General features: G+C 39.3%; 1 protein-coding gene across 5 annotated transcripts in view; it reads left to right on the plus strand.

The window, feature by feature from the left end:
- Window positions 1-23,550, plus strand: part of DACH1 (dachshund family transcription factor 1) — a 485,713-nt gene extending 462,163 nt beyond the window's left edge. For all 5 annotated transcript variants that reach the window (XM_064174189.1, XM_064174173.1, XM_064174154.1 and 2 more), the window contains one exon: window positions 20,699-23,550. In XM_064174189.1, coding sequence (XP_064030259.1) covers window positions 20,699-20,736 — 38 coding nt within the window. In that variant the 3' untranslated portion in view covers window positions 20,737-23,550. The remainder of the gene's footprint in view (window positions 1-20,698) is intronic.
- Window positions 23,551-23,881: the final 331 nt, after the last annotated feature.

A 23,881-nucleotide genomic window follows, 5' to 3' on the forward strand; every position in this document is an offset into this window, starting at 1 on the left:
ATGACTGTAATAATACAAATATACTTGAAAAAGGGAAATGGTTAGGGATCCAGACTACAAAGAAACTATATTTGCACGATGAAACTGCATGGTGGATTTCTACTCATTTTCAATATACCTGCATATGTTTAAATCCTTGCACAATGAGTTTTTAAACACATTAATGCTTTCAAATTCATTTTAGACATGCAATACCTTGGAAAGCCAGCCTTGCAGAGATACTAAAGTAGGAGCTTTTAAGGGTTCTTTAAGATACAGCACTCCATAAACAAATTTAAGAAATGGGATGTTTAAGCTGTTGAGATTATATGCACTCATATATTCTCTACTACACTATACTATAATTTTTGTGGCTGATAAGATATAGTGGAGCTTTGCTGATACCATAATGGTAGTAGAGACATTGCTGTTTATTATGAAGGTATGGAATAGCTCCTGAGGTAATGTAATTATCTATTAAATACCCAAACAATATCGGTGGGTGGGATATGTTTCACTTCACACATTTGTCGGGTAGATGTCTTTATCTGAGCTATTTGACTGGGCTCCTGTTAAAATCAATGAAGAGTAATAGACACACCTCACTTTTTGAAGGAAATGAATCCTAACTTCCAAGTTTCCTCACTGATGCTGAAGGGAGTCTACAAAACTGGCTCACATGCAGCCATCTGCAGGGCAGGTGTCTGAAGTTACTGTGATGAATCTCATCTGTTGCATATTTTCCTTTTTGCTTGCCTCAGAATTCCAAGATCACTTGTGATAGTAAACATGTTATGAGCAGCTGTATTTCAGTCACTTGTAACTACTGATGTTGGAAATGAATGCTTGTGCATGACTTCTGGAAAAATATCCATGCTTGGCAATTGCTTTTCTGCTTATTATAATTCAGTACTGTTTCTACACAGTACAGTTCTGAAAGTTGCATAACCTGAATCTGCAGCATTTCAATTGGTTTCTACCAAGGGAGGCACAAAGCAAGATGCTAAAGAAGCATTAGGAAACCTCTGAAATAAAAACAGTAGTGGACAAAAATTGAGAGGCGGAAAAAAGGTAGATGATGTATCACAGAACTCTAGAAGGGAAAATTATAGTTGCATTATATTACTGTAACTGTATTATTATAACATCACTAATTTACACTGAACAAGCAAATGTATCTCTGTTTAAATGTAGTTTTTCTTGTAAACAAGGCACAAAGTGCAAAGCAAGATGCTAAAGAAGCATTAGGAAACCTCTGAAATAAAAACAGTAGTGGACAAAAATTGAGAAGCAGAGAAAAGGTAGATGATATATCACAGAACCCTAGAAGGGAAAATTATATCATATTACTAATATAGTTGCATTATATTACTGTAACTCTGTTATTAAATCATTACTGATTTACGCTGAACAAGTAAATGTATCTCCATTTAAATGTAGTTTGTCTTGCAAACAAGGCACAAACTGGAATTTTGTGTCCACAGTGTTGATGCCTACATCTGTGCTTCTCACACCCCACACTCTGTGAAGAGAAATATCCACAGTACTTCATAAAGTAGTTGTCGGTATTTCTCCCTTAACTACAAACAAATTGAATAACTCACATTCCAGAAAAGCTGAATTGAGTTCCTGGAGTGGAGAAAGTAATTTCTTTTGTCTGATTGGTTTGGTTTCAGCATTGTTTAGGGCAAAATTTTTTTCATGGAATAAATCCATTTTTTAGCAGTGCATTTAAATGTACTTGAAGAAAGTCTACTTGCAAGGGATAAAGGTAGCATGTGACACAGTCACACGAAGTATTTTCTGTGGAGTCACTGTCTTATTTCACTTTTTGTATCAAATAATCAAGTGGACAACATCAACTTTGCAATTTAGATGGTGACGTTAACTTGTGTTGCTTCTATACTTAATGTCTCATGTTCTGCTATTGAATGGTATGGTAGAGGAATAGGTCATTTTGTATGCTTCATTGCTTTAGCCAGTGCCTCAAGCTAGAACCAAATCTTTATGCATTCTTAACCGATTTCTTGATGGCCACACTTGATGCTTTGGTATTTCACAAGGGTGTTGTGAAACTTCATTAATGAAGTTGTGAAACTTCATTAATGTGCCTTCTGAGATGAAAGGCATGACAGAAGCTCAGTTATGTTACTAACTTTTTTTTTGGTGGCTGATCAGAATCCCAGGCATTAAAAAGTTTCAAAGAGAAGTGGTATATTATACAGCTATTTACAACTATTATAAACTAATTATAGTAACTTTCAAATCTAGGATGAGGAAGTAGGTGGAAAACTATTTCAATGGGTTTAGTAAGGAAATGCTTGATAGTTGAGTTTTTTGGTTGCAGGGTTTTTTTTTTTTGTAAAGGCAAGTTTGCCTGGATTTTCATAAGAGAAAAAAAATTAATAGACTAACTTCAATTATTCTGTGTTAGATCAAAAGTGTATTACTGAGTGGTAGTGTTTTGCTGTGAGATGTGACAGCCTCTCTTTTATAATCCTAAATTAACTGTGGGGTCAGAAGTCCTGTTGAAAAGAATGAAAGTTCAACATTCTCTTAATAGATTCAAGAGGCAAACATGCAGTTAGACTTAAAACACAAATAAAACTGCCTGGTGAGATTGTATCAGACAGGCAACACTTTGAACAGTATTAAGAGTTAAGGGAGCCACCTTGGTAAGAGTTTACTCCAGTTCTATTGGTGTCTTACATCAGTTAGAAAGAAAAACAGACAAATGAAACCCCCAAATTACAAAAAGTGAAACAAACAAACAAAAAAAGGATAAAAAATTGCCATCAGTAAAGCTGTGTTAATTTAAACTAGCTGAGAGTCTGATGGTTTGATTTTAAATTTTCCAAAGAATTTATGTTTTGCCTTTTTCTCTCTTTGCCAGTGTGATGAAAAAAAAAAAAAAAAAAAAAAAAAAGAGAGCTAAAACATTTTTAAGTCCTTCAGAAATAGGAAATATTTATAGTTCTTTATATGCTTGTAAAATTCATCTGAATGCCTTATTGTAAACCAGCAAAGCAAACAATTACTGTGCCAAATCTGTTTAAATTCTAAAAATAATGTTTTCTAGCAGTAGTTATTTTTATATTGATGTAATTAAGAACGATAACATAAAACAATCGAGGCTTTGTGTAAGTCAAGTATTCAACTTTCCCATGGATTTGAACTTGGAACTTGACTCATCTCTATCAGTATCTCAAGTTCATATGAAAGAAAAAAAAGGAAAAAAAAAAATAAATGAACTAAGAAAAGTGTGTGTAAAGGAAGTGGAACTAAAATTAACACATTTGGAAGGAATACTTAGCCAGCATCACGTTCCATCTATAGCTGAGATTTGCTGTCAGCATATATCTATAATAAGTATTCTTCCAGCGAACTGCCAGCTGGCTTGTAAAGAAGAAAATCTATTATGTAGAATTGACTGCTAGCTTTAAAAAGAAATCTTCCGATTTTCAACACTTTGCAGGAAGTATTTTGGTCATTGTAAGGTTCCATAACACCTGAAGGACATCCTGGCGGGCTGCCGCGTATATAATGCTAATGTGATGTCATTTTGGTGTTCCTAGTTGAGAAGCACAAAGTGTGTGTCAGTAATGGTAAAAGGAACATTTTTTCTATTATGTTTATGTCAGCCTTATTTTTTTTAAAAAGTGATGCAGCCTCTAATAGCTTAGGAAAAGCAGCAGTAGCATAATAGTATCTTTTATCTTGGCTGGTAGAAAAGGACGGATCGCAAAGTGCTAGAGCTGGCCTTAGAAACAAAGTGTGATGAAGTCAAGACCAAAAAAATTTACAGCACTGTTTTATGTGCATGAAATTAGAATAGAGATTGTTAAAAATACACAATGCTGTATTAGATAATTCAAGTTTTGACTTGTTTATTTAGTCTCTCTGTTGATTCTGCATATTTCGCCTGTGACAAACTGTTGGTGCAACCCTTGCATTAAAAGCCATGCATTTTTCATGATATTGTTTCCTACTGCAATATGCTGGCTACGAGTCCTTTCAAGTAATCAAGTTATATTGAATACAAACATCAAATAAAAAGCAGCAATAATTTTCTCTCATTTTTAGCTTTACATTGTGACTCAAAAGATATACACTCTCACCCACTGAAAAGGGAACAGTATGTTTGCACATTGATGAATTGAACATAAAAATATTGTAGTTGGATGAGATTCCTTGGCTTCACTGGAAATACTGGAAGCGTCATAAAAGTAGTAAAGTGGCTGGAGGATTGGTTCCATTTTCATCGTTTTCATCACATTTGTTATGACAATCACTGCAGTAACTATGCCTTCCTAAGCAATCTGATTCCCAGTGCTAAAATAATGAAATGGTAAACACTATTAAAACTTGCAAAAAAATCACTTCTATTCCAGTTCCAAATAGGCAGTGGTTCCAAAGTTTGATCTTAAACATTCAGTGAATGAAAAGAGACCTAATTTTAGGAATTAATGACTAATTTCTCTGTAGGTTTTTTGTATTCTTGCAAAACCTGTGATTTGCTTAGATTTTTCAGCTAAAATTAACTGCATAGCCAACTCTATATTATCATAGCAGATATTCAGTAAATATCATCAAGATATACTCTCTTGACACTAAAATGGCATAACATTAGATGTAGGAGTAGATGGGCTTTAAAATTCACATTTGCAAGCTATCATATCACAACTACCATCCTAAATAGTGCAGGGTTCTGCGCTTTGGCCACAACAACCCCAAGCAGCACTACAAGCTGGGGACAGAGTGTCTGGAGAGCAGTCAGGAAGAAAGGGACCTGGGGGTACTGGTAGATAGTAGCTGAACATGAGGCAGCAGTGTGCCCAGGTGGCTGAGCGAGCCAATGGCATCCTGGCCTGTATCAAGAACAGTGTGGCCAGTAGGACAAGGGAGGTTATTCTTCCCCTGTACTCAGCACTGGTGAGGCCACACCTTGAGTGCCATGTCCAGTTCTGGGCTCCTCAATTCAAGAGAGATGTTGAGGTACTGAAACGTGTCCAGAGAAGGGTGACAAAGCTGGTGAGGGGACTGGAACACAAACCCTATGAGGAGAGGCTGTCTACAACTACCTGAAGGGAGGCTGTAGCCAGGCAAGCAGCAACAGAACAAGGGGACACAGTCTCAAATTGTGCCGGGGAGGTCTAGGCTGGATGTTAGGATGAACCTCTTGCCAGAGAGAGTGATTGGCATTGGAATGGGCTGTCCAGGGAGGTGGTGGAGTCCCTGGAGGTGTTCAAGAAAAGCCTGGCTGAGGCACTTAGTGCCATGGTCCAGTTGATTGGCCAGGCCTGAGTACTAGGTTGGCCTGGATGATCTTGGAGGTCTCTTCCAACCTGGCTGATTCTATGATTCTTTGATTCTTTATTTCATCTGTCTTGACAAAATCATGCTTCTAAAGGAAGAAAAATATATACTTCAGATATTTTGTGCAGGTCGTTGCTCCTGACTTCTAAGTAGTCGTTTGATTCCAGAGTTACTGGTTAAAATTGCTTTGTTGCTTAATTTAGCCATTTGTTTTTTCTCTTGCTTAACTTCTTGATGATGGACCACGGTGCTAAGTTCTCTCTGGGAAAGCATGCTGCTTCCATATGGTCTGAGATTTTTGTAGTAGGGTGCATCCAGGACACAGTCTGTCATGACATGCTGTTTTTTCTAGGGAATCTCTGTGGGTGAAGACATAGAGTGATGCCAAATTCAAACCACCTGGCTCTAAGGCTAATTGAGATTTTCCTGGGAGAGTAAAATAATAATTTTGAAGTACCTATCTGAAATTATGTTACCACTGAGAGGGAATGGAAAAGGTTGGCTTGTCACAAGAGTGCTTAAATATATCTATGAAGATATGCTCAAGATGGAAGTTTACAGTGAGCAAGGGGAGCCAGTTTGAATTATGAATTGAAAAATAATCTGCCTGGCCTGACATTAGCACTTGTGACAGAAACAAGGTTCACAGAATCACAGAAGCAGTCAGGGTTGGAAGGGGCCACAAGGATCACCTACTTCCAACCTCCCTGCCATGGGCAGGGACACCCTACCCTAGACCATGCTGGCTGGTGTTTTTCATGCTGTATAGGAACAAAAGCATTTTCCTTAGGCACTGCTTCATAGCTATAAGCTAGGTTAAACCCCATGTACATCTTTCAGCTTGCAGTCTTTCTCAGATTTAATCTCAGAGCTGATGGGGTTGGTTTTCTGTTCTGTAGTTTTGTTGCTCATGCTAAGCCCCGAGAACTTCACTAAGGTCCATTCATATTTCTGTGTGGTGGTAAGGATTATGTGTGACTTCAGTTCATTGTTCATTTCTTAGAACATTACTTCTAGTTTGGTTTCTATCACCTTGCCTCTTGTTCTGCATGTGAGTGCTTTGTGCCATTGTATCCCAGAAGCTTGCTTTCATACAACATATCTAAAAGCATCGAGCCTGTGTGGCATGTGTTTTGACATCCCATACAGATTTTCCACAGCTGGCTAGTGTGCAGTTGATCTATTTTACTCATTCCTTCCAGCCGGTAGTGTGCATTTGCAGCCCAGAAGGCCAACCAGAGACTGGGCTGCATCAGGAGAAGTGTGGCCAGCAGGTCGAGGGAGGTGATTCTCCTCCTCTACTCTGCTCTGCTGAGACTTCACCTGGAGTATTGCATCCAGTTCTAGAGACCCCATTACAAGAGGGATGTGGAGATGCTGGAGTGTGTCCAGAGAAGGGCCATGAGGATGCTCAGAGGGCTGCAGCACCTATGCTGTGAGGATAGACTGAAAGAGTTGGGGCTGTTCAGTCTGCAGGAGAGGAGGCTCCCAGGTGACCTTCTTGTGGCCTCCAGGATCTGAAGGAGGCCTACAAAAAAGCTGGGGAGGGACTTTTTAGGCTGTCAGGGAGTGACAGGACTAGGGGGAGTGGAGCAAAGCTGGAGGTGCGGAGATTCAGAGTGGAGGTGAGGAGGAAGTTGTTGAGCATGAGAGTGGTGAGAGTCTGGACTGGGTTTCCCAGGGAGGTGGTTGAGACTCCATTGCTGGAGGTGTTTAAGGCCAGGCTGGATGAGGCTGTGTCCAGGCTGATGTAGGGTAGGGTGTCCCTGGCCATGGCAGGGAGGTTGGAAGTAGATGATCCTTGTGGTCCCTTCCAACCCTGACTGATTCTATGATTCTGTTCTATGATTCTAAAAGGAGTTGCCAAGTTCATAAGGCAACAATACAAGAAAGTGTGATTTTACAAATCTATTTATTTCAGAGAATTTCTCACCTTGTTATGCCAGGCTTTTCAGAGCTCAAAGTGGCAAGCTGCCTGTGTTCTGTATGGTCTTTAAATAATAGAAAGTGTCATATGCAGGTAGTCAACTTCTTGCTTAGTTTACTAAACATCAGATTTCTGACCTTTAGCTTGCTCCCACACTATTCAGTGATCTGATAGAAGATCCTGACAGTTCAATAGTTAAAATAGACGTAGAAAAGGTGTTTTTGTGGTCTTTTATATCTATATCTATATCTATATCTATATCTATATAGATATATATATCTCCATGATTTAATTTTATGCCTGCAACCTTGAACGCAGAATTAAAATCTCCTAAGTATAAATTACTATTTTAAAAGGGAAGATATTAACATCTCAGTCTCCTGCATATTTGCACTGAGCATTAACTCAAATATATTTGTACATGAATGTTAAGTAGATAAATGAAAGGTGTATGATTAATAGCAATATGCAAATTGGAAACTAATTTATTGGTGTTATACAAAGGGCACACTGGGATAGTATTTGGCCAAATATGTTTACATACTTCCTATTTGCATGAGTTTATTGAACATTCAATGTGAAATCACCCATCTCTGCATAAAAACTGGGTAAGCACTTTTTTTTTTAAAGAGCAGATTGCTCAAATTTCAAAGCCTCCTCAGCTGAGCTGCATCTCCTGTATTCTGCTCTAATTCTGCCTCAGAAGAAGGCAAGTGGATTTGTCTGTGCTCCTGAATATGTGATCTACTTGTGCTATCAGTAGTGGTGTCAGGACTGTACCGATACCTCTGTCCCCTCCTTTTCAGTGTCTAGTTGTAAAGCTTCAGTGTTCTGATTAACCTCACACACTAGGAGGAGTCTTTTCCCCTCACAACATGTTGTTTTGCATCGTATCAGTTCCTTTCATTTGATTTCATGCCTGCATTTGACAAAAGCTGGGTTTTCTATCCTCAGTTGCACTCTGCAAACTCTGAAAAAAACACTCAACCTCATCATAAATTATTTTCCCACGATTAAAAAGTTGGACTCCCATTTTTGTCTTCCTGCTTCGGTGGAGAATAAATCCTCTTCTGTCTGGATTTTGAATAAAATATCTAAAGAGTACATCAAAACACATTTAGTCCTTAATTAGCTGCTTCCTTTAAGTTGTTTTTTTTTGTTGGTTTTTTTTTTTTTGTGAAGAAACATTACAGTTTGACTGAGATCCCTTCCATCTGTCACAATCTGCTTGCTTTTATTTTGACTTCCTGTTGCTGTCTTATCTAATATCACATGAACCATTACCATTTGTTTGCCATCCCTTTCTTTTGTTTTGTTTCTCTTCCTCCACATGATTAAAACACCAGGTTGAATGAAAGGTTGGAAGTACACTGTGATTCACATTTGCCCTGTCTTATTAAAACAAATAAACCCACCAGTTCTATAATTTAAATGTGCTTGAGCTATGGCTTGCAGATGCTTTTCTCAGCTCTGGGCTGAAGAGGTTGTGAGCATTCGGGCATGAATGTACAACTGTTCTTTGAAAGGGACAAACCTCATTAGATTACAGGTGCCTGGAAATAACTTCTGAGAAAATAGCTGCCATTTCCAATAAAGCTACTTCCTAACAGGAAACATGATTTATTATGTTCTTTCGTAAGTGGGAAGCTTTCACTTAAATAAAAGTAGCACCGTTTAATCTCACAAATATTTTATTTCTTCTAACCTGCTGTACTGAGAGCAGATCATAATAATTTCCACTCCGATGTTCTAGCTTATAAAATGTTGAGGAGAAGAGCTGTAATGATTATTAAGTTACGAAATAGGTGTTACACTAGCGCAGAAGTTATTTCCTTTACTTGCCTTGCCATCTTTTCTTCTTCAGTCTGAAATGCTTCATAATTGCCTCAGCTTGCTGGAGCTGAGGATGGCAGCTTTTAGTGGCTGTAGGGTGTGGCAAAAGTGTGAATGAGTATCCTGAATTTCCAGTACCAAAGCCTCTGCTGTCTTGAGTGAGCACATGGGCTAGACCTGGAGTTTTGTGTTACAGCATGGTATTTGAAACAGGACTCTAAACTGAGGTCAATAAGATGAACTTCAGATTATTTTTTATGAGCCAAAAAGCTATGGTTTCAATGAAATATATGCAATTAAGGGGTTTGGTTTGGTTTGGGTTTTTTATGTTGGTTTTTTTGTGTGTGTGTGTGTGTGAGTTTTGGTGTTGGGTTTTTTTGTGATTTTTTTGTCTAATATAGTGCTTAGAGATTTCACATAACACTGTTGTACCTTACTAAGGGCAAGACAACAGTGCACAGAATCCCTGATACCTAGAGAAAATAGTTTGGAAGGAAAAACAGAAAAGCACAACAATTAAATGACAGATTATTTCAGTGTCAGAACTGGGAATTAAGTTCCCTTACTCTTAGAATCATAGAATCATAGAATCAACCAGGCTGGAAGAGACCTCCAAGATCATCCAGTCCAACCTATCACCCAGCACTATCCAGTCAACTAGACCATGGCACTGAGTGCCTCATCCAGTCTTTTCTTGAACACCTCCAGGGACGGTGCCTCCACCACCTCCCTGGGCAGCCCATTCCAATGGGAAATCACTCTCTCTGTGAAGAACTTCTTCCTAACATCCAGCCTATACCTACCCTGGCACAACTTGAGACTGGGTCTGTTAATCTTATTACCAAAGGCAATCTCAAGTAGGTGTTATTTACTTGAAAAGCACATAACAATTAATAGCTTCACCACTAAAATATCCTTAAGACCCATTTTGGCTGAAGAACAGCTTGTATCACTGGCATGTGCATATTGACAAAATTATATTAACTGTAGTTAGGAACTACATTGAGTAAAATTTGGGCTACTTTGATGTAAGGATTGCTGGATCATGGACTAGCACTTAATATGCTGCAGCTCACAGATTGTGATGATTGTCAAATATAGTGACTGAAAATAAATTTTAGAAAATTAAAATATCTCAGCTTTATTCACCTAACTTTCCAGAGCTCCTACTGAGATATTAATTTGCATTTTCATGCATCATTTTGTCATTTTTTACCTTTTTAACCTGGACTAGGTGGGTTTCTTTCTTAATACCTGTCTGTGATATGCAACAGTATCTGTTAAGGCCAGTCTCTTCAGTGTTGCTCAGTGATAGGATGAGGGGTAGCAGGCACAAACCAAAACACAAAGAGGTCCACCTTAACATAAGTAAAAACTTCCTTACTTTGAGGATGATGAAGCACTGGAAGAGACTGCCTGAAAAGTGGAGTCTCTTTCTCTGGAGGCTTTCAAAACTTGCCATGATGTGTTCCTGTGCAACCTGATCTAGGCAAACCTACTTTAGTAGGGAGGTTGGACTAGATGATTCCTAGAGACCCTTTCCACTCCCTACCATTATGTGACTGTGAGTTGATTGGTGGTTCTTATCCCTTAAAGCTCCTAACTATGGGAAATCATTCTTTTACTAAGAAGAGTGTTCCTCAGAAGGTGTTATGACAGGGAAATTAATTAATGGGAGATGGTAATTTTTTCCAAAATTAATACTGTTTATTAATTTTGATATTCAGAAATCTCATTACCCCTGACCACTAATTTTAATAATATTAGGTTCTCACATAGTCATGAAAACATTTTACACATAATAAGCAGATCTAGCAACAACCAGCAAAATACATAAACATCAAATGAACTGGAAGAGAATATTCTTCCAGCCAAATACCACTTGCAGTCAAGTACACCACTTGCCCACTGTATGGACTCAAGGAGCTCTTTCTGCTTATGGCTGAAGGCAGTGGAGAATTACAAAGAAGCTTTAAGTATTTACTCACAAAATACTATCTCTCGACTTGTGGGGGCTAGCCACAACCCCAGACAGTACCTCAGTGCTCTCAAGGAATTCTGTCTTGTTGACCTCTGAGACCTAATTCTTCCTAGGCTTCTGGGTAAAGGAGGCAGACACTCTCTGGCCTTGTCTTCTGGCTCCTCTGGATGATCTGTGTATCTCCAGGACTTCTCATCTCAGCAGGAGACTTTCAGGTGCAGGCAGGATGTCTTGTGATGTGCAGTCTCAGCACAATGTCATGCTGGCTATGCAGGCCGATGGCGTGCAGGCATTTAGAGCCTGTTCCTGGTAAACTCATGACAGTGGAGTTTCCAGGCAAACAATAAGGCAGTAGGCAATAGCTGCAGGCATGAATACAATGGCAAAGCACAGCAGAGCATGGCAGAGCACACTGCGTTGACCTGCTTATCTATTTTATCAATATGGGCTGAGATTACTTAACCCTTCGGACACAGAATAGCCAACTAGAATGGCAGTTCGCCAAGACTGACCATATTAGGCAAAGCCATAGGCTTGCTTTACCCAAATTTGGGAAAAGCATAGGCCTTGCACAAGGCAGCTAAGTGTGTGTACCTTGTTCACCACAGGAGAAAAACGTACCTGGGCAAGCCAGTACATGTATAAGCCTATTCTATAGTCTTGTAAGCCTAGTCTGCAAGCCTAACTGAAGGAAGGTAGTAGACAGGTGGGGGTTGGTCTCTTCTGCCAGGCAACAAGCAACAGAACAAGGGGACACAGTCTCAAGTTGTGCCGGGGGAGGTCTTGGCTGTATGTTAGGAGGAAGTTCCTGCCAGAGAGAGTGATTGGCATTGGAATGGGCTGCCCAGGGAGATGATGGAGTCAGCATCCCTGGAGGTGTTCAAGAGAAGCCTGGCTGAGGCAGTTAGTGCCATGGTCTAGTTGATTGGTCAGGGCTGGGTGCTAGGTTGGAGTGGATGATCTTGGAGGTCTCTTCCAACCTGGTGGATTCTGTGATTCTATGATTTTTTGCCCATCAGGCCTACCACAACAGAAGGCTTTTCTGTGATAGTAACAAACTGAACTGAGGTGTGACACAACAGCTTTGATGTTGATTTGTAGACTTTCATAAACCAAACACTGCAGTATGCAGTATATGCTGGTTATATGTTTATTTTTAAAGCTGTTCTCAGAATACAAACTGAAGCATTGCATTGCAGACAACCACAGTGCAGCTTGCATTGAGTGGCAGAAACGCGTTCATTACCATCTTAATGGGAGTGATGTATTTAGTTTGTTGCCTAAGACCAAACTTAACATTTCATCATAGATTTTTGTCACTGTAAAAGGGTGCATATTAATGGGAAAAATATCTGAGTGAGTTTATGTTTTTATCTCAGAAAATGATGGGCCCATAGAGATACTTACTGCAAGCTGCCCACAGAACATTAGTGTGAATCATTCCCCATCTGACATCTCCATAGGAATTCATTTCAAAGCATATGATTTGTTTCAACATTGCAAACTTCAGTGTCAGTTCCATTTGTTTGTTTTTTTATAACATTTACAACCTTTTAACTATTTGGGCATGTTCATTCAAAAGCCTTAAAAGGACTCTTAATTTAAAAAAAAAGTTGATCTAAAAAAAACCATACTCCCTCACTCTGGCTAGAATTTCTGTCATAGCAGTCCACAGACACAACCAAATGAGATTTAGGAGTAGTGGCATTTTCGGTTTGAGTTGCTAACATGAATTTGTGTGATCTTGCTGAACGCTGCCATTTGCAAAAGAGCAATTAAAACAGATGACAATCTGCTAATCATGCACAGTTTTATTTAGAAATCTAGCAATATTTTCCCAGTTTGTGTTTTCACTTGACTTCCTAAGAAAGAAAGCAAGTTTTCTGTATTTATATTGTATTTAGCAGTATGTAAATTTGAGAAGCTTTACTGCAGATCAACAATTTTCAGTAGGCTAAAAATATATGGCAGCATTGTAAACATTTTTAGAGAACGCTCTGTGTGTGTTAGTGTTGTGTATGTTTGTGTGCATGTATCCATGTTTGTGTGCAGATTACAGTCCATATTTGTTTTACATAAAACTGCTCTTATGCAGATAGGCAAATTCTACATTTGTTAACAGTAGGCAGTAATCACACACACATATATAGAATTGTAGAATCAGTCAGGGTTGGAAGGGACCACATGGATCATCCAGTTCCAACCCCCCTGCCATGGCCAGGGACACCCTACCCTAGAGCAGGCTGGCCACAGCCTCATCCAGCCTGCCCTTAAACACCTCCAGCAATGGGGTCTCAACCACCTCCCTGGGCAACCGATTCCAGCCTCTCACCACTCTCATGCTCAATAACTTCCTCCTTACCTCCACTCTGAACCTACCTATCTCCAGCTTCACTTCATTCCCCCTAGTCCTGTCACTCCCTGAGAGCCTGAAAAGTCCCTCCCCAGCTTTTTTATAGGCCCCCTTCAGATCCTGGAAGACCATAAGAAAGTCACCTGGAAGCCTCCTCTTCTGCAGACTGAACAGCCCCAACTCTTTCAGTCTGTCCTCATAGCAGAGCTGTTCCAGCCCTCTGAGCATCCTCGTGGCCCTTCTCTGGACACATTCCAGCATCTCCACATCCCTCTTGTAATGGGGGCTCCAGAATTGGATGCAGTACTGCATGTGGAGTCTCAGCAGAGCAGAGTAGAGGGGGAGAATCACCTCCCTCACCCTGCTGGCCACACTTCTGATGCAGCCCAGTCTCTGGTTTGCCCTGGGGGCTGCAAGTGCACATATGTAAAAAACCCACAACTAGTAAATAAAAGCTGATAAGGTAGAAGGAAGCAGAGGCATGGTCTTTTAGGATTTAACAGTATTGGCATTTTCACAATGCATTACAAAGGATGAACTGGCCTGATTTGCTAATTACTGGTTGCCCTCATGATTTGTAGATTTTGCATGATTTTAATCTTGAAGTCCTGAAGGCTTGTGAGTGGTAATGCACCACTGGTATTCAGACAAGAACACTGGCTACATCTAGAGGCGAAGTCATTCCAGTGGTTTTGACAACACTGAGAATTTCCAGTCATATCAGAAGAATCTCTGAGCAATGGCAATTGGGAGAGAAATTGTTAGGAAGAAGGGAATAGGAGTCTGAAAAGGAAAAGTGACAGCAATCAGATATAGGTATTGTACTTGGTCACCACATTATGATGTGAGGTTATCATTCTTCCGTGAAGCTGTGAGTTGCCTCTGTTTTTCTAGCACAGCTTGAAGTCTTCATATTTCTGAAGTGCAGTGGTATTTTCATGTGTAGTTCTTCATGAATGGCTGCATGAACTTCTTAGGTACACACAAAGGTGTACTGGAAGAGAAGTACAAAGCCTAAAGAAATTATTTCTCTATCTTCTCCCAAAATGATGATTTGAGAGGGTAATGGAACTCCATAGTTACTGTGATTATTTTCCATGTTGGCATTATAGGTTCTAAAGAAAAAGATATTAATTTTGCACCTCATTCTTTCATGACTAGTTTGGAGAAAGTGAAGGAAATATTTTACAATTTTTAGCAACTTTTGTTATTAAGTATTACTTAATCATGGGATGGCTTTATGTGTATCACAACATGGCAGGATTTCTTTTAAAGCGGAAGTCTCTAATGCTGTGTTTTCCTGTATATTAGGGAAATTAGTCAAACATGTTAGCAGAGAATGTATGCCTTATAATAAGGCTAGAAATTATATTAGATCAACTACTTAATTCTTATATGGTATTTTAAGTCCATTATTACTCCAGATTATTTGATTGAACTTTTAATAGTCCATCATATAGTTACAGGAGGAACATGGTGATCTCAAATTGTGCCAGGGGAGGTCTAGGCTGGGTATTAGGAGGTTTTTGACAGAGAGAGTGATTGGCATTAGAATGGACATTGGATGGTGGAGTCACTGTCCCTGGAGATGTTCAAGAAAAGCCTGTCTGAGGCACTTAGTGCCATAGTCTAGTTGACTGGATAGGGCTGGGTGCTAGGTTGGATTGGATGAGCTTGGAGGTCTCTTCCAACCTGGTTGATTCTATGATTCTATGATTTATCTTTATTGTATATATCCATCATATATGTTTTTAACTTACGTAAACAAGTATCTTCTTACACTGTAAGGAGGATGCTTTGAAAAGCTGCCCTTTTCTTTTATTGTTCATTGTCTGTGCATATAGGATATAGAATACAGGGTCTGAGAGTGTCTTCAATTAAAAGTGAAAAACATTCTATTGACTTCACTGCCAGATTGGGCTCTGAAGCAGTGTAAAATAGAGCTGACTTTTGAAAAGGTACTGCTGTTCTGTGCATATTGCTCATCTTTTATTGGCTACTACAAGGATTCTGCTGGTTACAGCTGTATTTTTAATTGAAAATATGTTTTAATAAATATTTTATTTTAAAAGGTATATAGAGACCTAATATAGTAAAATAAAATACAAGTTACTGGCTGTAGGCTATCTTAGTGTTTAGGTGTGGGAATTATGCACAGCATTCATTAGCAAGTGTGCATTCAGGGTAGCCGAAGTGCTGGTATATATGCAGAGTAATTCTCCTACAGAGGTATCCCGACAGCTTTAGTGCTGTAAATGTCTGCTGTGTTTATTCAATATGTTTGGGAGAATTATATATGCAACTATAGCCAGCCTTGGCTAATCTGTTCTTGGTGCAGGTTTTCTTTGAGAGGGTTTACCTGGCCTTTAGTGAAACAATGGCTGATGTAGCATGATGGATTCACTTTGTAGGAGTGCTTTCTTTCTGTTCTTTTTCTCAGGTTGTCAGTTCTTGTTAGGTGAGTTTTTGGTTCATCCTTTCCTGCTTAACTCCCACACACATGAAAGCAAAGCAGAGGCTGCTTCCTTCTGAACGCATGAAGTTCAATAAGGATGAGTGCATCTGGGGAGAAATAACAGCAGGCACCAATACAGGTTGGGGCTACTCTGCTGGAAAGCACCTCCCTGGAGAAAGACCTTGGAATGCTGGTAGGCAGCAGGCTCTTCATGGACCAGCAATGTGCCCTTGTGGCCAAGAGAACCAAAGGCATCCTGGAGCGCATCAAGAAAAGTGTGTCCAGCAGGGCTAGGGAGTTTCCTTTCCCTCTCTACTCTGCCTTGCTGAGTATACTGGAATACTGTGTCCAGTTTCGGGCTCCCCAATTCAACAGAACAGGGACCTGCTGCAGACAGTCCAACAGAGAGCCATGAGGATGACTGGGGGACTTGAGCATCTCCCCTATTGAGAGAGTCTGGGGCTGTTTAGTCTGGAGAAGAGAAGGCCGAGAGAGGATGTGATCAATGTCTATCAATACTGGAGGGGTGGGTGTCAAGTGGAGAGGGCCAGTCTCTTTTTGGTGGTGCACAGAATAAGACAAGGAGCAATGGATACAAACTGGAACGCAGGTGGTTTTTTGAAGCTCCGATTCAAAGACTCCTTTTTCCTCTGCTGAATTCCCCAAAGCATTTTGGTTGCTCTTCATGCCTCAAATGAAAACAAAAAGTCTTTTAGGCAAGGACTCGCTCAATTTCTTTTCATCTCTCTTCAGTGCACAAAGACCATAAAGAGAGTGCCATCGTGGTTCTGAGTGGAAGCAGTCTAAGTGGTGGAAAGTTATTATCTGCTCTGCCAGAATTTAAAAAGAAAAAAAATGTGGGAAGGAGGGAAGGGACAGGAAAATGTAGGGAAAAGGGACAGGAAAACATAAAGACAGGAGGAAGTATCAAAAGGGAGTATATTCTAGAACCTTGCAAAGGAAAACTAGTGGTGTAAAAGGAAAGCCAGAGGCACACTATTTAGGAATCACACAGTGAGCAGTTCTACCATCTCTTTTATCTGCAACAGTTGATAAAAATTCGACAGTAGAAGTTGGAAAGAGATGTGCAGAAGGGACACATTTTTACAGCTGTACAGGATGTACATTTGTCTCCTTTCAAGTTAAGTGTTTCTTTCTCTTGACACATGGAGTAAGCCTGTGGAAGTGATGCCATACATTTCAACCACAGCACAAAATTTCAGGATTCCATCAAATCTCACATTGTTGTTTTCCTCTAGATCTAGTAAGAATTTTAAAGATCTATTTGGAATAACAATAAAAAAATAAAAATAAAAAAAAAGGAAACAAAACCAGAAAGAAAAACCTCTGAAATCTTGCAAATGTTTGCTGCTTTCACTTGGACCAGAAGAAAAGTTTTATGCAGACATCTGGAGATGAGATACAGCTTGTGCTTCCAGATGCATTATATTATGAAATAGAATGGTAGAATCAATCAGGTTGGAAGAGATCTCCAAGATCATCTATTCCAAACTAGCGCCCAGCCCTGGCCAATCAAATAGACCATGGCACTAAGTGCCTCAGGCAGTCTTTTCATGAACACCTCCAGGGATAGACTCCACCACCTCCCTGGACAGCCCATTCCAATGCCAATCACTCTCTCTGGAAAGAACTTCCTCCTAACATCCAGCCTAGACCTCCCCCAGCACAACTTGAGACTGTGTCCCCTTGTTCTATTCATAGAATCATAGAATCAACCAGGTTGGAAGATACCTCCAAGATCATCCACTCCAACCTGTCACTATTGCGGCTTGCCTGGCAAAAGAGTCCAACCCCACTTGGCTACAACCTCCATTCAGGTAGTTGTAGACAGCAATGAGGTCACCTCTGAGCTCCTCTTCTCCAGGCTAAACACCCCCAACTCCCTCAGCCTCTCCTCATAGGATTTATGTTCCAGGCCTCTCACTAGCTTTGTCACCATTCTCTGGACACGTTCCAGCACCTCAACATCTCTCTTGAATTGAGGAGCCCAGAACGGGACACAGGACTCAAGGTGTGGCCTGACCAGTGTTGAGTACAGGGGAAGAATAACCTCCCTTGTCCTGCTGGCCACACTGTTCCTGATCCAGGCCAGGATGCCATTGGCTTTCCTGGCCACCTGAACACACTGCTGGCTCATGTTCATAAATAGTGTTTCATAAATATGCACTGTGGAGGATTAATATACTTCACAATGTGCTTTGTTCAGAAGGGAGCAAAGCTTTCTATCCTAAGAAGTTTTTCTGTTTGTTACATGCTTAAATGTATTAAAAAAAATATCTCTGCATTGCTCTGAGAATAGATGGATATGAGATGTTTGTGTCCCCACTGAGGAAAAAAGTAGCTTTAGAGTTCTGTGTCAGTTTGATGCTAATGGAATTAGAACATAGAATCATAGAATCAACCAGGTTGGAAGAGACCTCCAAGCTCATCCAGGCCAACCTACCACCCAGTCCTGTCCAGTCAGCTAGACCATGCCACTAAGTGCCTCATCCAGTCTTGTTTTGAAGACTTCTAGGGATGACAACTCCACCACCTCCCTGGGCAGCCCATTCCAATCATTGGTTTGGTTTAGTTGGGGCAATTAACAAGGCAGGAATTATAAAATATGTAGTTAATTTTATTTCCAGATAGCCTTCCCCCCCCCCCCCCCCACTGCCCCCACCCCCACCTGCCTCAACTATATACTGATTAGTTAAATTTGGGTTCTAATTCGATTGGGAAACTCTTCCCAAGGATGCTTATGGGCAATTCACTCATTTAGGAGAATCAGAAGAATTGGAAAAGTTTAGCCACAAAATGGCTTTTCCTCACTTACAAATAGGCAGCCTGAAGCCCTAGGGCAAGTCTTTGCTACTCACTACAGTGGAGTAGAAATTTCAAGATCTTCCCTGTCTCCTCTGTGACAATGTTGGAACTGCTCAGCTGTTGTGAGACTTTTAGATCTTTCCAGGGTGTTGGGAAAGAGGCAGATGATCTCCGAGCTGATCCTGGTTCCTCTTGGCATGGAGGTTTGCTGAGGTGCAGGCAGGATCTCTTGCAGATGTGCAGAGAGCACCATGTCAGTGGCACTTCATGCCACGTTATGAGGCACTTAAATGCCTTCTCCTGGGAAACCTGAGGCACTTAAGTTTCCAAGTACTTCAAGCCCAAAATATCAGGGCTATGGTGGTCTGAAGCATGAGGCAGAGCAGAACTTGTCCAAGAGCAGTGAGGCAGACGCAGCTCTGTAAGGCAGAGGCAGCAAGGCAGAAGCAGCTCAACTGCTTGAACTTAGCTCAATTTGTATCATTTGCCCAAGTGCAAAGGTTCCTTTGGCCCCAGACATTCACCAATCAAAATGGCATTTGCAAAGCTGACCATATTAGGTGAATCCAGGGCTTGCTTACCCTTATTTGAGCAAAACACCAAGAAGTACCTGAACACCTGTTGGGACATAATGGCCCAAGCCTTTGTTTTCCTTCTGCCCTTGATTCCCCCATCAGCAGAAGGGTGGAGCAAGCCAGGACATTTAATAGGCCTATTATATTTCCAGGACAGGTTGTGAAAAGAAAATAATGATGAAATCTGTATCATTCATTGGTTTGCTGAGAGATAAAAAGCCAGAATGTAAAACAATCTGTCCCACTCTGGTGTGGGATGCTGGATCTATTCACTTCCTCCTAACTCCACTCTAATATCTTTCTACTAATCTTGGATGACAGAAAACAACACAGGCTTTGCTGGTTGTTTTGTTTGTCTGCCTGGGAAAGAGAGAGAGGGTAGCTCTAAGCCCCTTCTAGACAGCTTTGTCTTCCCAGGGAGGAGTTTGGATTTCTGTATGATTTCTAAATTGTGTATAATTGATAATACTTGTAAATATGTTGTGCATAGATGCTTATAAATTTTGCTTTGCTGTAAATATAGCTTCATCTTACTTCCAAGCCATCTGAGCTGGTCTGGTAAATTTCAATAGTGTGTGTGTGTGAACGTTCCTAAACCATCGCAAGTTGTAGATTAAGTGAAAATATTTTACAGCAGAATGTTCTCTTGCAAGTTCTTCTAAATCAACAGTTACCCTCCATCACACCTATCTCACTAAGATATGTGCTTCTCACTTGGGTGGAAAAACTGTTGAGAGAGACATGCATACATCTTTAACACAAAAATTGTTCAGTTAATCTCATTTATGGAGGGGGGAAGGAGGCTATACTTCACTGTTACCGATTAAATATCTTCAGCTGGGCTCTATATAAATAGCTACAAATGTGCACAATGGTTACATTACATGGTATATTTAACAACATGGCTAAATCAGAAAGTATGAGCTGTGCCTTTAGTGATGGGAGTACTAACGATTGCATGCAAGAAGATTGTTGCATGCAACCATGAAGAAAATAATTGCTGTTCAGCACTATTCAGTTAAGTTTGCCTATCAGTAAAAACACATGTGCAGGGGCTCCACCCACATTCCTAGTGCCAGGGCACTGATATGAGGGCAGCATATATGAAAGCTTGAGAGGGTGTTACAGCATTCACAACTTGCAGAGTGCAGGTAATTTTTAGCAGAGTTAATTTGGCCACCGTCAGATGAAAATGCAGTGGTGATAGTCAGGGGTTTTGCTTGGTTTTTGTTGTTGTTGATGTCATCTTTTTTTTTGTTGCTTTTATTTTTAACATAAGATGCCTTCCAACTCAAACCATACTATGAATCTATAAGGTACCATAGGTAGCATTTTACAGATATATGGATGGACTTCTGCTGAGGTTTTAAGTCTTTGTGTTTTCCCCCCTCCCTCTTTTCCATTCATTACAGATATAAATATATAAAACAAATGTTTGTTTTTCGTATTTTAGATGGAAGACTTTATTTGAAAACTACTGTCATGTACTGAATATTTCCTGCTGAAGATACCTGTGCTACAGTAAAGAACTTTGCAGTAAGACATTGGCTCATAAGGAGTTCTGTGGAAATAAAGAGTTTTCAAGGCAACTTCCTTGACTTCATTTATCAATGTTCTTAAAAATGTAAAGAATTCTGCAAGAGTGTCCTCCTTTGGTTATCTCCTGTGGCTCGACCTGGAGATCTAGAGAATGTTTGTAAATGTACAGTAGCACTCTTCTTACATGAAAATCTGTGTCTCTGCACCGGACTATTGTATCCAAAATTACAGGTGAGTCAGAACAAGGCTGAGTATTCCCTTTTTTCAAGGAATGCAGACTCTGTCCTCCTCTGATGATTCTATATCTGAGCACATCAAACTATCTTTCCAGCGGTGTCCAAGTACACTTCCAGACTGTTATATCATACCGAAACCAGCAAGACAGCTCAGAACTTATAGAGGGCATAAGAGGATTCTTATTAAAAAAAAAAAAAAAAAAAGGAAAGAAAAATAAAAGATAAAAGAAAAAAAATTGATACATTCAGTTTTCAAATGATGATCGTGGGTTTTCTTCTAAAGACATTTTTCCACATGGCTTTCCGAGAGACCAACACATGTATGTTAGACTGCATCACGTGAAATGGAATTTTGTGTAAGTGAAAAGAAATGCTGAATGTAAACAAACTGTTTTACTGTTCACAAAGTCTCTTTTCCTAAAATAAAAAAAGTTACAGTAAAAAAGAGTAATAATTTCTCATTGTAAACTGGCAGGGGTTTATGAAATAAAAGACTTTGCTTCTTATCAAACTGTCGGTCATATGTACAGTATATAACACAAATCACACGAGGAAGGTATTATGTATGCAGTAGAAATCTAGAGTTTAGGAAATGAAAATTTTAGATAATATTGTTTTGTCACCCTGTTGGTCAGAAAGACACCTTTCTAGTTTTAACGCATGCAGGCATGTAAATATTTGTCCTGGAGTCACAGTATTACTGAATGAGATCTTAAGCATCTGGTAACGAGTCAGAATTCTGTATCAGCCACTTTTATTTATATATTGAGCTCTGTTTAGTGCCCTGATTAGTGCACTTTTAAGAATGGACTGTGGCTGCGCAGCAAGTCAAAAGGCCAGAAATATTTTTATATGTTAATGTCATATTACGTCAATGTTGCTAAAAAAAGAAAACCTAACAAACACTTGATGTATCAGTCCGATTCCACGTAGAACTGAGTGATACAGTTGAAGTCTATTGTCCCTCCCACCTTGTCTTGGGGATGGGTGGTTATGTGTTACTTTCACTGTCTTTATGAAAGCTACAATATGTGTTTTCACCTTTGTGCTGATAACTGGAAGTAAGCTGCAACACAGTGCTTATTACATTACTAAAAGTTATGTTCTTTGCTTTGCATACTTTTTGGGTTACCCCTTTAAAGACTGATTTTGTGAATCAGTGCTGTTACTGTAAGTTTTGTGATTATGCTTTCTTCGTCTAATGTTTTATGCATATGAAATATTATTTATTACATGGAAACATATCAGAACCTTAAATGTCTAAGATGCCTAATTTAAAGCAAATATTTCTTTAAAAAAATAGTTCTGATTGGATATTAATATTATTTTGTCGAAAAAAAAAAAAAGGAGGAAAAGAAAAAAGAAAATCTAATGTTTTTTAAACTCTAGCACTGAGCTTCTATAGTTTGTAGGTCTTCCTTGCATTCCTGGTACACATTTATTTTGTGCAGTCCATATTTAGTCCACCACAATCCTTCTTTAACAACAGAAACATGTATATACAAGTTCCCATCATGCTAATTTTTTCTTTGTTTAAAGAAATACTGAGCAATATTTTTCATGAACTATTGTTACCTAATGCTTTGTAGTGGTGTGATTTTCTAACCACCGTTCTTTTGTCATTTTCGTAGTTGCTCAACCATATGGGATTCTGTACTCCAGTTTTTTTATATGCAGTCTTTAAAGGGTTAACAGCTGTAAAGTTAGATGGACTTGTGGCAAGCTTTTGAATCATTCATATCTGAAAGAGAATTAAAAGCCTACAACTGAAATATGTAGTAGCATCTACCATTGCTCTGCTCCTTGCATAGAGTCACCTGTAAGTAGGTTTAGTAGTTTTACAGTATATACTTTCAAGACCTTTGGGAATGCCTCAGTGTTTGGCTTGGTACCTAAATGGAAATGTTAAGGCTTAAGGGGGAACCATTTTATAAGCTGGATGTTTAGAAAGAATCTTGCTAAAAACAGTGTAAATACTACAGACCATGAAATGTTACCGTCAAGTCGAAATTTTTTTTGCCCCTCTTTTAGTTATACAGGTTTTGGGTTGGTATTTTGTTTTGGGGTTTTGATTTGGAATTTGGTTGTTTGTTTGGTTTTGTTTTGGTTTGTTTTTTTTTGGCATAGAATATGAAGAAAAGTTGTGCTCATGTTATTGTTTATATGCTTTTGTAATCTTAAAGATATTAATGTCTAGTTGTTCTATATTATAACCACATTTGCGCTCTATGCAAGCCCTTGGAACAGAACATACTCATCTTCATGTAGGACCTATGAAAATTGTCTATTTTTATCTATATATTTAAAGTTTTCTAAAAATGAAAAAAAAAAAAGGTTATTACGAATTTTGTTGTACAAAAGCTGTACAAAAAAAAAGATCTGTTTTTACATCATAATGCAAGAATTGGAAATTTTTCTATGGTAGCCTAGTTATTTGAGCCTGGTTTCAATGTGAGAACCACGTTTACTGTTACTGTATTTAATTTTCTTTTCTTTTCAACAATCTGCTAATAAAACTGTCTGAAATCTCCCCGTGACTTTTATTTACAGTTCATCTTTATTAAATTTTTTTCTGAAATGTAGAACATCAGAGGAATATTTACTTTCTAATGGGAGGCATCTAAAAACAGCGTAAGTCAGCTCTTTGTAATGTGAGGAGAATAATGCTGAATGATTTTATTTAACATGCAACTGCTTCTATCTCTAATATGAATTACTGTGGTGAAAAACATCATAAAAGCACACTCTGTGGTTATTGTTTAACAAGCAGATTTTCCATATTTTTTTTCTTGCCAGCTAAGCAAACTGCCCCCATCTACATGATTTATTTATGTACATTTCTCAGTTTATGAAGCTGTTAT

The sequence above is a fragment of the Pogoniulus pusillus genome, chromosome 3 (genome assembly GCF_015220805.1).
Source record: "Pogoniulus pusillus isolate bPogPus1 chromosome 3, bPogPus1.pri, whole genome shotgun sequence".
Classification (NCBI taxonomy): domain Eukaryota; kingdom Metazoa; phylum Chordata; class Aves; order Piciformes; family Lybiidae; genus Pogoniulus; species Pogoniulus pusillus.